Here is a 16021-nt window from a genome sequence, read left to right on the forward strand (position 1 = left end):
GCCCTTTGGCCAATGCTATCTCGCTCCCACGCCTGGCACACTTTTCTACAACTCTGTTTTGTGTGTATTGTATATATATTATATTGTATATATGTATATATTATACATATACAGCTATGTACATATTCATCGCTGGTGGTGTTGGTTGGTGGTGGTGCTGACGTCGAACGCTGCCTCGTTGCTTGTGTGGCAAAATCTTGCCACAAGCAACAGGACAAAGCTACCCGGCTCCGGCCGCTGTCTGCCCCAAATTCGGCAGCAGCAGCAACGGCACTTATTTTACTGTTGCTTCAAAGCATTTTCGTGAGTTTGCGCGCTGTGCTTTCACCTGCGACCCGCTAACGCCGCCCTTGCCCACACTCTTTGGCCATGCCTAACCTGCACACTTTGTATTTGTGTGTACCAAATATCGACTTTAGGTTCTTTTACTTTTTTTTTTTCTTTTTTGTTTCTGTTGCTTTCACATCTGCCAGCCACATAAAGTATCCCAGAAATTGTCATCGACAGGCAGTCATCGCCTTCATCATCATCATCATCGTCATCGTCATAAGCATCCACGTCTATGTCTACATCAATATCATTTCGATTTAAGCTCTTGCGCTATTCTATCCAACGCACATGTGAACGCAAGTGCTTTGATTCAGCGAGCAAAAAAAAAAAAAAAAAACAACACACGCACTCACAATGTTTTCAAGTTCATGATCGATTAGGTAATACCCTTTAATAGTCGCATTTGAGACACATTTCACTATAAGACTCAAAATCAGTAACTGGCTTGAATAGCGCACAAAAGTAGGCAACAGATATTTTCAAACTACAAATTTCTATTGAAAATGGAAAACATGTGACACATTCAGTTGCAGACACAATTTCCAGGGTATCCAAATGTATTCTGAGTTCTTCTGAAGTTTATCCAAGCAAGCAAGCGAGTTACTGCAAAAGATAAAGAGTAAGATTGAGTGAGACAGAGAGAGAGAGAGAGAGAGAGGTGGGGAAATATTAAGCTTTTTTCTAGGAACTACTTTAATTTGGTTTCCTCTTTTGCTTCATCAATGTTATGAATTCGAGGATGGCAGCGGGATTTGATACTACTTTGGGTTTTACTTACCCTCTAATATCCTAGCAAGTGGATCTACTTAGTGGATGTAGACATTCAATTAAGATTCACATTAATGTAAATATATCTTATGAACAAATATGTTTTTGAATTTCATTAAAATTATCTCTTTTTCTTTTTCTTGCTTTTATCTTTTTCCATCTTTTCTTTTTCATTCATGCTTTTTTCTTTCTTTCTTTAAAACACTGATAAATGAATAGACAATTTTTGTGTTTGTTTTTTTTTCTTTTTTTCTTTTTGGTTATAACAATACAAATACAAATATACATATATGTATGGTATGGTATATAGTATATGTCTATGTATATATATATATATAATTATATATATATATATATATATGTTGTATATTACGACAGGCATTTGATAGATCGATAAATCGATCGATCGATTCATCATCATTCGTTTCGTTATTGTGACTAGCAAACAACATTATATCATCTTCATAACATTTCGTATAGTAAGTACATCGTACATCATCATCATTATCATCATATATAATAGTATTCTACTAATCTTGCTCGATCTACACAGTGCTGCATTACATTACAATGGAACTATCAGATCTGGTCATTATCCCAGCCCCAAATCCCCGCATTTCATCCCATTTCAACTACAAGTGTACGCGTGTATGTGTGTGTGTGTGAGTGTGTGTGTGTGTGTGTGTGTGTGTGTATGACATGGCATAACATAACATTAACAATTGTGGAAACAGTTGCTGTTTCATTTAAAATTCCCCCGCTCCCATAATATAACCCGCACAGCATTTTGCAATTAGTGCATATGTATGTATATATGTGTATATATATATATATATTTATATATATGAATATGTATATGTATAAGTATGTATATAATACAATATTCTCGCTTCTAAATATACAAAAGGTATAAATATTATGCATTTGCATTTCGGTAACTGCCTCTAAATAGGTATGTATCATGTATATTCTTTTCTTTTCCATATATATCGATTATTTTTTTTTGTCTTTTTCTTTTTTTTTCTTTTTTTGGTTTACAGTGATTTTGGTGATTATTTCATATTATATAGTTTATTTTTGTTATATATATTTGTTTATTTTTTTTTATTCTTTTCTTATTCTTTTCAGGTCACTACATTTCTTTATGGCTTAGTTTCGTATGCATTTGTTTTTTTTGTTTTTGTCTTTGACTTATTCAAATTTGCAATTTCACATTGATTTAAACGTGTGGGTGTGTGTGTTTAATTTATTGTTAACAATGTGTTTTCAGGGTTAAAGCGCTTCTAAAACGATTCCCAGCCGTTTCTTCCAACACAAAACAAAAAACATCGATAACCGATAAACGATAACTATGCATGTAACATAACAATTTGCTCTCACGAGAGAACTTCGCGTGCTCTAACGGTGCATTATCTATTGGCTGCTTCGCTCAGTTAACTCACCGTGAGCGTGAGTATGTTTGTATGTGTTAGTCGCATTAGGAATGTATGTATGTATGTATGTGCTATGTTCTATCTCCCTCTATCTCATGCTGACTCTGTCGACCATAAGTTCCAAATACTGATTGCGAAGTACATTACACTACACTACTGTATTGCGTGTGCACTAACTCTGGCATTTTAGTTAGTTGAGCCTACTAAGTGCTACTAAACAACTCTTCTACACAACTACACACTCAGACACACACTCACACACACACACATAGCTCCTAAATAAAAAAAAAAACACTACACACATAAAGTGAGATCCACTTCCAGTTCGAGTTCGAGTTCAAGTTTGAGTTCTATTTGCCAACTTATTTGTTCTCAATTATTGTCTGCAGTTGCAGGACGAGACTGCGTGACAGCTGAAGGATCGACTGGGCATTATGACGTTCGGCCATTTCTGAAAAGGATTTAGCATAAGTTACATGCACAAATGTGATATAGTTCAAGACATACCATTGAAGAACTTGATGACATCGGTGAAGTCCATGCTGTTGGACAAGATGATGTCGCGATAGGTTTCGAGCAGCGCCAGCGCCAGGAAGAGCACAAAATGTCCGGATGCAATGTGCTTGGCCGCCCAGATGACCTCCCAGGTGGCAAAGACATCGTCATAGATGAGCTCGCGTTTAAAGTCCAAGAGGAACCAGCGGTAACAGAAGTAGAAGTGCGTGTAGTCGCCATTCGAGTCCATCAAATCGTACATCTCCGAGTCGAGTATTTGAATGAGGGAACTGCGTTCAAAGAAGAGTATGATAATGATCCTCTAATGTGTAATCTTTCCATTTACTTACCGCATGTTGGCAAAGTGCATGTCCATCGCACCACCGCTGGGAAAGTTCTCGATCATGCGCTCCATGAGCTTGCAGAAGCAGCTGTAGCTGAGCGACTCATCGTCGAAGATAACCAGAAGTGGAGCAACCAGATCGCACATGCCCTGCATGTAGCCAATGTCGAGGTGCTCCCACACGTATGTGGATATCACATTGCGCAGCTTGTCCAGATTCTCGTTGGCAAAGTACCAATAGTTGCGATCGCAACGCTGCACATCCTTCTCAATGCGATGCAGATTCAAACCGAACTGTTCCAGCAACTCGACGCTGTAGACACCGCCATTGGAGCTGGCCGGCGAGACGCAGGCGGACTTTGGCTCCTGCAGGGCATCGAGAGAGGCGACCACAGTGATGTCCTCGTTGAGGGGCGACATGAGACTGGTTTTGCGTGAGGTGAACTCCTCGGTGGGCTCGTCGTCGTTGCATTGTATGTCAAGATCGTCCAGGGATGCCGCCTCGGTGATGATGACTGCGGTGGCCGGATGCTCCTCATCGTGACGCACATCGTCGGCGCTATGAAATTTGCTCAGCTGGCCACAGGGCTCATCCTCAGCCACACCGTCTTCTCCTTCGCCTTCCCCTTCACCATCCTCTGCCTCAGCTTCAGTTTCAGATTTCTCGCTGGCCTTGGCAAAGGCAAGATCAGTAAATTCATTGCCAACCGTCTCGTAGCTGCTGGTGGAGGGTGAACTCTTGATGCTCAACATCAAGATATTGCCGCAGCCATCGAGGGCCAAGCCCAGATCGCCTTCCACCTCCGAGTCGGCAAAGCAGTTCTCCTGCAACCGCAACGGTTCCATATCATCGATGTTCTGGAACTCCAACACCACCTGCTCGCTAAGCTGCGGCCTCTCCTCCTCCTCTTCCTCCTCTCCAGCCTCAGTTCCAGCCTCATCCTCGCCCTCAGCTTCATCTGGTTTTTGCTGCGCTTGCTCCTCCTCCACTGGCTGCTCATCGAACTCATCGCCCGGGTCGGATATGTCCGAGAAATCATTGTCATCGAACACATCATTCTCGCCTTCACCCTCGCCCTCGCCCTCCTCGACATCCACTCGATTCAATGGTCGACTGCCATTCGGCAGCAGCAACTCATGCGGATTGCTGTTCGCATTGGCCTTTGCCGCTTGGCGTGCTTGCTCAGCACTGAGCTTGGCCACCGCCAGTGCGGTCTTCTCCTTCTCCCGCTGCCGGACAATCGCCTCCACAGCCAACCATTCGCTCATCGTGGTCTCGTAGTAATGCTTGCACGTCTCGTCCTGCTTCTGTCGCTCCTCGGGCGTCGAGCCGAAGGCATAGTGACCCAGCAGATAGGGCCAAACCTTTTTGCGCACTTCATGCTCCACGCCGCCAAAGTAGACGAGGCGATAGAGCTCCAGCTCGCTGGACACCACGCCGTCCACGTTCATGGCATTCCATTTTTGACGGGACAATCCTTCCTCATCGGCCGCGACTGCGAAGAGACAGAGTTTAGATATTGGTTAGTTACCTATTTTTTACTTGCAGAAGTATTCATAATACGCTTGTGTTGCAACATTGTAAGTTAATCTGGTTAAGTAGAAAATACTAAACTGGTCCGTACTAATTTTTTCTGCTCTTCACATTTCATATTAAACCGATTTCCTAAGAAAGACTTTAGTCAATAAAAAATAAGTAAGAGACCAACAGTCGAGTGAGCTATGCATTTTCAATGACAGCAGAACAGTGCAGTATTATCACTTAAATATACTAAATTAATATACCGAAAAATACTAAAATATACCGAAATATAAATTTGGTATAATTATATAACAAATAATAATTCGATATGGTATCGTTAAAATATACTGAATTTATATACCTAAAAATACTGAAATATTGCAAAAATCTATATTTGGTATATTTGTATAACAAATATGTCAACCAATGATAGATTTATGCGGTATGGTTAAAACATACTAAATATATATGTATATATACAAATATATATGGGCAATTCTCTGATGTCGAATGCGACATTTGTACGCATTCAAACTGAAAAAAAACATGTGCCAAGACATTATTTTAATTTTGTAAAAATTGAAACTTATAGCTCTCGGTTAGCACTATAATTGGTGCTAAGATGGATTTTGGGCAATTGTTCGTTTTCAAGAAAATTTGAAAAATGTTGCGCATTCGCACGCGACAAAAACAGAAGTTACTTTTTCAAAAACCAGTTCAAGCACTTATTTCAGCGAAACGTGATGAAAGATTTTAATGCAATTAATTTTAATGTATTATGCATATATTTATCTAAATAGTGTATTTGGTTTGACTTAAAAATATTAAGTTGTCTTTTTTTAAATTAAATTTTAATCACTGTCGCACGCGACATGTCGCACGCGACATTTTTTCCATCATACTTTTTATGCTGTTTTTTGTACTTTTTAAGTTCATTTGAAGAGCATATGAAGCATTTTCATAGTTTTTTGATATATTCAATATATATATTTTTATTTTCAACTGAAATTTCATACTTTAAAAAAATAACTTTAATAAAGGTAAACAAAACGTAATATATTCATATCATGTACATTAGAAACATAATTACCTATCTTAAATTACATCATTAATGTCAAAACATTTTTTTTTATGAATATACTGTTCTAGTAGATTTCGTTTGTTGGCCATTTCAGCCAAACAAATTCATTTGGTTTATACCCGGTATACTGTGCACATTCATTCTATCATTGTTTTTAATGACAATGTCTCAATTGGCGCTTATGACATGAAATTTATATTATTTTTTGCACATAAAAAGAGTATGCATCATCTACACTAAAAAAAAAATAATTTAACGAAAAAAAAAAAAAAATTTTTTTGCCATGTCGCACGCGACAAACTTTCAAAAATTCTTAAAAATGAAGTTGTGCTTATATTCATCCAAATTTTATTTTATTATATTTGGTAGCAAAATATGTGTTTGGACACAATTTTGCATGCTCAATGGACAAAAACTTTAGATGCACTCATAACAAATGCTGTTTTTCACTGTCGCACGCGACAAAAATAGAAGCTGATTAGCTGAAAAGAAATTTACCGTTATTAGCTATTGCATTATTTCTTTTATATATTTTGTATATTCCTTGGATATTAAACAAGATATTAAACTAAGGGTATCAATGCATACTGACTCCCTTTAAGGAAATGAATCAAAACAAAACTTGTAGTAGAAATCTTCAAAACAGAACTTTTGCTCATCTTCGACTTTGCATTGAAATTTTTCAAAATGTGTTATGAGTAAATGGAAAAATCGTTTATATTAGTTAAATGTAATATTTTCCCTATAAACAAATGTGAAGAAAACATGCTTTTATAGAGTTTGAATTTTTTGGCGCCGGTTGCACTTTCTAGAGAATTGCCCATATATATATATAATGTATATTTGGTATATTAATATAACAGATGCTGTCGACAAATAATAGCTCTATTCTTTTTCGTTAAATTATACTAAATTAATATACCGAAAAAAATACTGAAACGTACCGAAATGTGTATTTGGTATATCGATATAACAAATGTTGTCATCGAGAGATAGATCTAAGTGGTATCTTTAAAATATACTAAATTAATATACCGAAAATATACTGAAATGTACCGAAATGTATATTTGGTATATTGATATAACAAATGCTGTCAACAAGAGATAACTCTATTATTTATCTTTAAAACATACTAAATTAATATACCGAAAATATACTGGAATGTACCGAAATGTATATTTGGTATATTGATATAATAAATGCTGTCAACAAGAGATAGATCTATGTGGTATATTCAAAACATACTAAATTAATATACCGAAAATATACCGAAATGTACGGAAATGTATATTTGGTATATTGATATAACAAATGCTGTCAACAAGAGATAGCTCTATGTGGTATCTTTAAAATATACTAAATTAATATACTGAAAATATACTGAAATATTCCGAAGTGTATATGTCTATAGAAAATTATGTCTAAAATCTAGCACAGTTGGACAGAAACAGTCTTAATAGGTAGCTAGTATTTTAAGTATTTAATGCAACTCTTGTGGTACTTACGATCTGGTGTAATACGGCCATTGACGAGGCCAGAAAGATGGGTGCGAACCGTGGATAGATGGCGACAATAGGCCAGCCATCCATAGAAAGCGCGCGAGATGATCTGACGCCGCATTGTGGAACAGACAAGCTCAATGCTGGCGGTTTGACTGGCCTGTATCAAGGGCGGATCCGGATTGCTGCTCTGATCGATGGACAGACTCTTGCTGGAGCAATCGCTGCTGCCGGTGGTCGAGCAGCTGCCCAGATGCTTGCGACGTGGACTCGAACGTCCCAGCTCCAGTATGGGATGTGTGGCCACTAGAAAAAACATATTGGAATTAATATAAAGATACAAGGTAAAAGAAAAAGTGAAAGGGAAAGGAAAACTTACAGAACTCTTCGTGCTGACTCTTGCTGACCACACGAAAGACATAATCGATGGGTGTCTCGTCGCTGGACGACTCCATGACCGATGGCAGAATATGCCGACGCACACTCTTCGGCCAGGGAAACAGTTTGCCAATGCCCCGTTGTGACCACAGCGGAGGATCCAGCTGGCCATGCGGCAAGAGGCCTGTCTCCAGGCAGCTGAGAAACGCCTGCAGATGTCCACCCTCGGGGAAATGTATCGGAGGACGTTGAACGCCATCCTGACCGACGAGGATGATGGTGCCGCCGGTGTCGCCGCCACGATTCTGATGGCAATGCACATAGACAATCTCATCCACATTGATATTGAGCGCATAGCTCCAATAGTAACTCTTGTCCACGCCATCCGTATCGTTGTAGCCATTCATCAGTTGATTTGGCGTCCATTTGATGGTCAGCGATTGAACGCTCTGATGCAAACTGAGGTAACCGGGCATCGGTTCGGACACGTCCTTCGGCAGCACCAGCACATTGTTCTTGCCATAGAGGAGCGTGGTGCGTGAGTTCTGATGCAGCGACTCCACATAATCCTTGGCCACGCTCGCCGGCGAGCAGGCCTTGAAGCTGCCGCTGCTCGTGTCCTCGGAGCTGGTGTGCAAGCTCCGCTTGAAATTGATAATTGGCCGATGACAAGTGGGCGGTGTCCGGTTGCCAGAGCTGATGCGATGACGTTGCACCTGCAAACGGAATGGAAAGAGAAACGAGTTAGTAAATGCAATTGGATTGACAATCAATTTAAAATGGAGTTCAATATACATATAGTATTCTTTTAATTTTAAATGTGTGGATAGTAAGCACTGCTATTTCAAAGAGCACAGCTGTAAAATAAATAAAATAAATACAACTGCAATAAATATACACTAAAGTCTGCCTCGCTTTTGGTTAGTTTTTAATCTATGAAAGTTATTAAAGTGCATCAATATATAAAATTCACATTTCTAGCTCTAAAATTATATAATAATAAAGTAATATAAAAGTTATCAGAGAAGTAAAAAAAAAATAACTTAAAAATACGTAAGTTATATGATTTTAATCACAATTCTTATTATAGAACAAGTTAGCAACTCTAACCGCGATTAGCATACGACTGAAATTTACAGCTTACAGGTCGTATACGCAATCGAATACGTGCATGTAGAAATTGTATATTATGTTCATGACATTTCCTTAAATGAATTTATACGGCAACTATGTCTATCCAAAACTATTTCCTTTGTTTAATATAAATTCTATTATTCTGATGAGATATTTTAATTATTATTACTGTCTCTTTTAATCAGCCACATCTCACATACTCTCTAGCCTTTAGGTAGCTACAGTTATAGAGGAAGCACTCACCAGCTCGTCGGCACAAGGATCAGACCAGTAGTGGTCAGCAGTCTTGGCGCGTGTGAACTCCAGAGCACAAGGACCCACAAGCAGCGAGCTGAGTATGGAACCATAATCGGGATCGGCGACCAGCGCTTCGCGATCGTAATAGCTCTGAGCGTTGCTCACCAAATGCTCGATAATCTTGGCCAAACGTTTCTCATACAGCGCCAGACGTATCCACAGATATTTGCCCAGAGGCGAGCCGACGTTATTCCCGTTCCCGCCACCGATAACCGATGACGATGACGCCGTGTTGATGGTCGTCACCGATCCGCTGCTGCCGCTGCCCTTGCTCAACAGCTTCGGCTTGATGATGCTGTCGCTGCTGGACGACGAACGCTTATTGCTGACCGCATGACTCTCGTGGGCCAGCTCCAGCTCGAGCAGGCGACGACTCACATAGTCGGCCTCGGGACAGATTTTGGCAATCTTCTGTATCAGCGCCGTGGTCGATGAGGTCTTGAATAGGCCGAGGGCACGACGACGCAGTCCATGGCTGAGGCACGCCTCGACGGCGCCGCACAGCGATGTGACGGAGCTGCTCTCCTCGTGGATGTACTTCTTGGTGACCGCCTCCTCCATGAGCTGTTTCACCTCCTTCTTCACATTGGCAATCAGGCGTACCTTAAGTTCGCTATCTGTTGTAGGGAGGAAGAGATGAGAACATCAAATTAATGAGCAACTACGGAAAAACGAAAAGACAGCGAGAAGAGAAACAGAAATTGTCATTAAATCCCAGACCCTAGACCCTAATCTCAGACCTTAACCCTAACCCTATCCTGCAAATCCTGCAGCTTCAGTTACGCCTTTGGGCCCCTCCCTAAAGTTGCACTTGATTGATGGCGCACAGTCAACGTGCCACTTTCTTCCCACTCCGTGGGAGTTGCGAAAGAGATAGCGAGAGAGAGAGAAAGGAAGAGAGACAGAGCGACCTCAATCATTTTGTCCTCACTGTCAATTTTGCTGGCTTTCCTGTTTACTCTCGGCTTGATATCAACGCTTACTTACTTAGTATACTATGTCCGTATGTCTGTTATGAATGCTATGCATACACTTGGCATTAAAAGGCTTACATGCTACACACACACACATACTCACTATACTATATGCGTATGTATTCTTACACAAATATGCTAATAGGATAGGAAAATGGCTGAGCGAAAGACGCGCGCGCGCTTCTCTAATTAGAATGGAAATTTGATGGAAAGGATTTCGGATAGCGACTCCGTGACATGGCAACTCAATGGCCTAACCCAAAACGATTTATACGTAAATCTCCAAAGATTTGCCCACTCGCATTTCTAAATATTGTTTGTATACAATATACAGCTCTCTAGCTACACATGGTTGGGCTTATTATGGGAATAATAGATTCGAATATTTCGTAAATCAATAATTGGATTTTGGAAAACACAAATGAAGAAAACTATTTATTGTGGGAAATATACATAAATTAGAATACTTTCCAAATTAATAATCAATAATTAGTTAATACAAATTAAACTTCAATTCGAAAAATTACAATGTTCGGGATAATTTATAAGAATACTTCCTTAAGCAATAACTAAAAGTTACTTTGCAAGAATTCAAGTTTAATTTTGAAATTCCCAATTTGTAATTGACAATTGCGGGAATAATGGATCACAGTACAAATGTATAACAAAATTAATAATTTCAGTTGTTTCATAGTGATAAAACATAAATAAATTAAAAACAATTTTTTTTTAATTTTTTCTAAATTTACATCATTTATTTTAAAATCTTCGAAATAAAAATAAATAAATTCTCACTTTGATAATGGAAATAATATATTGAAACACTTATTTATACACATTAATAATTTCAATTGTTTAAATTAAACAAATTATCGTAAACAATTTACTTTTTTTTCTTAATTATTATAACTAAAGCAAGCAAAATGAATTCATAATTTGAATTCTACGATGATGGAAATGCTAGATTGCTATACAACATAAATAAATCAAAAATAGTAAGAATACAAAAGTCACTTTCATTTAAGTACTTTCGGCGTGTATTATTATTATTATTATTGTGTATTTATTTATTGTTTTTGTTAATAATCCTCGAAGGTAGCAAATTACTAATTTGGCTTAATTCGAAATTCGAATAAATGCCATCAATAATAGAAAAAGTTTCGGCCGAAGCAGATGAAACACGCTGAGCGCTCAGCTCAATATTCGTTGTAGCCCCCAAGGGATTAATCACAATAATGTTGCCAGTTCAAACCTCATTTAAACCCATTTGTAAAACGCTTAAACAGTTCAATTAAGAACGCAAGACGCCAGCACTTGGTCTCGAACAAACGAACGAACGAAGGAACCAAGACCAAGACCAAGACCTAGACCAAAAGCAAGAGCAAGAGCAAGAGCAGAGCGGAGCAGGCCAGGCCAGGCGGGTGGGAGGTCTGATAACCTTGACTCGCCGATGGCGAAAATAAAAAATGGAAGAAGAACAAAAAAAAAGGTAAAAGGGAGAGGGAGAGGGAAGAAAGCTTTCCTGAATCCTCAACTAGATAATGTGTGTCTACCCAGTTTTTGGGTGTGTGTGTGTGTGTGTGTGCTCGTGTTGCGTGCTGTCCGAGGGTGAGGAGAAGAGAGGGGAAGAGGAAGAAGACGAAGTGAAATACGAGCATGCGGTGTTGGCAACACCTGCGACGCACACTCTTGACCCTTAACAACATAAAACAGCTGATGACAGGCCGACGCACTGAGCGCTCAAACCACACGCTGTGGCGAGAGCGAGACGGCAACACAGTGTGTGTGTAATAGGGAAGCAGGACGACTACAGAGAGAGAAAGAGAGCGAGCGAGCGAGCGAGAACATTGGGTAGAAAGAGACGCAAAAGGGTATTTCGTTTGTTTCGCTCAAATTGCTTTTGCCTTTCTACTTTGTCAGCAGTGGATGAGAGTGGATGGATGCCCCATGACCATGCCCCTGCCTGCAACATTGCCATATTGTTAATGGAAGCTGGAGCCCGAACATATGTTTGCCACCCACACACAAACAGAGAGTGAGTGTGCGTGTGTGTGTGTTTGCCTTGGCCATGGCCACTAAGAATGCACCTCTGATTACACTAATTGCAATTCAATTTAATAAATATTAAATGCAGCTGACAGCTGTCTCTGATGACATTTGATGTATGTATGTATATATACATATGTATGTGTGTACATTTGAAAAGTACTTTAAGGACAAGGCAAATGCAATTACCGCTTGGTCGTCATTAAAAACCAATATATATTGTACATTTAATTAGGCAAACAAAGGCAACGTAACACAACCGCAACACAAATGCATTTGGTGCTCAACAGGCCACATGCCACATGCCACAGGACACGGTACACAGGCCACAGGACACCAGCTAGAATAAGCCATAAGCCACAGCGCGAACGTGGGAATGATGAATGCAAATTTTTGTTCTTTGGCTGACCGTGAACTTTTGCATTTGCACTGACGGCGCAACAAGCTTGCAAGCTTGTACGCCGGGTCGTATGTGTAATTTAATTGAATGCATTTCACAGGTGCAACGGTGGAGGGAATATGTAAATGTATTGAGAGCCTTCACTCTTCACTCACTCACAAAGTCGATACACACACAAAGTAATCGACGTCAATTAGCGGCATATGCGGTTACTTAAGTGGCACATTGGCAAATTTCAAGGGCAAATTAATGATAGCAATAAGAACAACGAAAACAAAAACCCTGATGGAGGTAATAACTTACAATGCAGACGCTTGTAATTACTCTCCATTGATTAATGAACTCTTTCGAAAGTTCCTTTCAGCTAGTTTCACAATAATAATGATTCTTCCAACAACAAATACAACTTGGGCTTAAATTACCATTCTTAAGTAAGCTGCTTTAATATGGAAATACAAAGAATTTCTGCATGAAATTTAACAAAAGTCTTCAGAAAAGCAACTGTTCATTGCGTTTACCCCAAAAAGTATGCTACAAAAAATTAGCGATTCGAAATTGAACATCCAACAAAAAAATCGGTATATAGTATACACAGTAGTATACACATAGCATATATATACACCACCACATTACACACACACACACATGAACAAACCAACAAAAAAAAAAAAAAAAAAGTTCCATTCCAATAGTTCAGAATACACTCGCATTTGTCTTTTATTTTGCTTTCTCACCTTCAGCTGCGAAACTTTCTAATCATCAACAACACAAAACACAATGTAAGAGACAGCAAGAGAGAGGGAGAGAGAGAGAGAGAGAGTCAGAGAAACAGATACAGATACATTATTGTACACACACACAGCTGTTGTACTTTCAAACATAAGTTACTCCTTGTGCTGGGCTTGCCAAAAAACAAACAAACAAAATACTAACACGAACATTGTACAACAAATAAAAATCATATTTCAGGCATTTATGGCAAACGTATTAATTTTTATTGAATATGAATACTAGAAAGGAATACTTATATAAAAAATATTCAAAAATATGTTTACTTTTATTTACTGAAAACATAAAATTGGAAATGAAATTGTAAAAAATATATTATTGAAAGCAAAGAATTTAAGTTTTATATGAATAATGAGGAAGAAGTGCTGAAAATAATAATTATTTTGGAATTGCTGCTTAATCGTAATTTATTTCTGAAAACATATTGCATAAAATAGAAATAGAACAAAAATATAACAGACAATGAATACTTAAAATAAAAAATAAATTGAAAACATATTGCATAAAATAGAAATTAAATTATAAAAATAAAAAAAATACTGAAAATTATAATTATTTTTAGTTGCTGCTAAATCGTAATTTATTCCAGAACACATATTGTATAAAATTGGAATAGATCTATAAAAAAAATAATAAAAATATACAATATTTTGAAAACAAATAATGTGTAAGAATACTGATAATATTTATTACTTATCAAATAAAAAATGAAAAGAATAATCATAATTGATGTATAAAAACATATCGCAATAAAACGAGCCTATAAAACGACAATTAATTTAATATATTAATAAAGAAAATATTCACAATAATAATTTGTCGTATTTTACTTTAGCATTTTTTGCCACTTAAATGATTTCTGAATAAACCCGCTCTGAAAATGCTTACTGGGTATCTGCAATCTAAGCAGAGAGGGGCAAAAGTTTTCTCACTCACCGCTGGTGACATCGCCTGTGGCGTTGGAAGCGCCTCCACTGCTGAAACTGTGTAGCATATTCATTTTGTTTGGCTGTGTGTGTGGAACGTGCCAGGCTCCCGCTTTTCGCTTTTCGGATTGTTGTTGTTTCTAGTTGCCTTCTTCGTTTCGTATTCCTTCTTCTATGTCTACGTCTTCTTCTTCTTCTTGTTTTAGTCCTTGCTGCTCTTTCGTTTTTCGCTTCGTTTTTTGTTCTTCTTCTTCTTCTTCTTGTTCGTGGGGTATATTGTAATACTTTGGGCAAATATTTTCAGTTTCGGCTTTGTTTATGCGTCGCCGTTCTTCGTTTGCTATCCCTCTCTTGCGCTCGTTACTCTCTTGCTCTCTTTCACTTGCCAGCTCGCTCTCTTTCGTGGTGGACTCTTTTTCGTTGTTGTTGTTGTTGTTGTTTGTTTTTTATTATTATTATTGTGTTTCGTTAGTTGAGTTTAGTTAGTTTTTATTTTTCGTTTTGTGTTATGCAAAAATTAAATTGTATAAAAATTTATATTCGTTGTATTTGTTGACGACGACAGTAATCTAGTTTGTTTTTTAGTTGTTGTTGTTCTTCTTTTTTTTCTTTGGGTTTGCTTGTTGTATGGTTTTATGGCTGTATATGTATGTGTACACACGTAGGCACACACACACACACTCACACGCGCGCTGGCAACAAATCACTGCGACTTTGTCACTGTTGCTGCTGTTGCCGTTGTTGTGGTTGTTATTGCTACTGTAGTTGTTGTTATTTTTGTTGTTGTTGAGAGCTTTGTTAAAAGTGAATTACGTATTTTGGCCAATGTGTTTTTCTAGCTGTATGTATTTTGTTTGTTGGGTATTTCGTTGTGCATATGTGTTTGCATAAAAATGTGTGTGTGCGCATACACATACAATGTAGTACATACATACGATACAAATACAAATACATACATACATCGAACAACAAGTATATACGTACATATCCTACTACTACTCGCACATTGTATTTATATTTTACATTTGTGTACGTGTATGTACCATGATGTATGCATATGTACATTTAATTAGAATCTTTCACATTTTCGCTGCTCTCTTCCATTGTTCATTTCGTTAATGCTGTTCAATTGTTGTTGTTGTTCTTGTTGCTTTCCTTGTTGTTGTTATTTCTGCTTCTGCTGCTGCTGCTGATGTTGTTGTTGTGGTTGTAGTTGTTGTTGCCAAATAAAGGGACGAATTGTATTTCGCTGAATTTCTCGTCATTCTCTGCCTCTTTATTTTGCATACTTTTAGGGCCTGCCTCCTTCCAACATCCTCATCATCATCATCATCGTCGTCGTCGTTGCCGTCGTACCTTCCACACACACACTGTTTGTGCCTGCGCGTGAGTGCGTGCGAGCTTATGTGTGTGTGTGTGTGTGTGTGCTTGTCTGTGTATGTCCGTGTGAATTGTTTGTTGTCCGTTGTCCGCTTGCTTAGCTCTGTCCTTGTTCGTCGTCTGTTCGCCAGCAGCGTCGTTTGTTAACTAACGGCACTTTACAAACGACGACACACTGCCAAACGGGAAAGTCAATTCTCGCTGCCAGAGGCAAAACGATAGACA

General features: G+C 38.4%; 1 protein-coding gene across 2 annotated transcripts; it reads right to left on the reverse strand.

Moving 5' to 3' along the window:
* Window positions 1-701: 701 nt before the first annotated feature.
* On the reverse strand, window positions 702-15966 carry LOC117573481 (small G protein signaling modulator 2). Of its 2 annotated transcripts, XR_004572700.2 has the most exons (8): window positions 14427-15966; window positions 9228-9898; window positions 7852-8566; window positions 7479-7778; window positions 3377-4865; window positions 3039-3316; window positions 2834-2982; window positions 702-933 (listed from the first exon to the last, which is right to left on the reverse strand). XR_004572700.2 is itself a non-coding variant. In XM_034256713.2 (7 exons), the coding sequence occupies exons 1-7, from the start codon at window positions 14488-14490 to the stop codon at window positions 2894-2896; spliced, it is 3606 nt and encodes a 1201-aa protein (XP_034112604.1). In that variant the 5' UTR covers window positions 14491-15966; the 3' UTR covers window positions 2263-2893. The 2 variants fall into 2 exon arrangements, 1 of the variants encoding a protein (XP_034112604.1); XM_034256713.2 differs by lacking the exon at window positions 702-933 and having other exon boundaries at window positions 2263-2982.
* Between the last annotated feature and the right edge of the window lie 55 nt (window positions 15967-16021).

The sequence above is a fragment of the Drosophila albomicans genome, chromosome X, assembly GCF_009650485.2.
Source record: "Drosophila albomicans strain 15112-1751.03 chromosome X, ASM965048v2, whole genome shotgun sequence".
In the NCBI taxonomy this organism is placed as follows: Eukaryota; Metazoa; Arthropoda; class Insecta; order Diptera; family Drosophilidae; genus Drosophila; species Drosophila albomicans.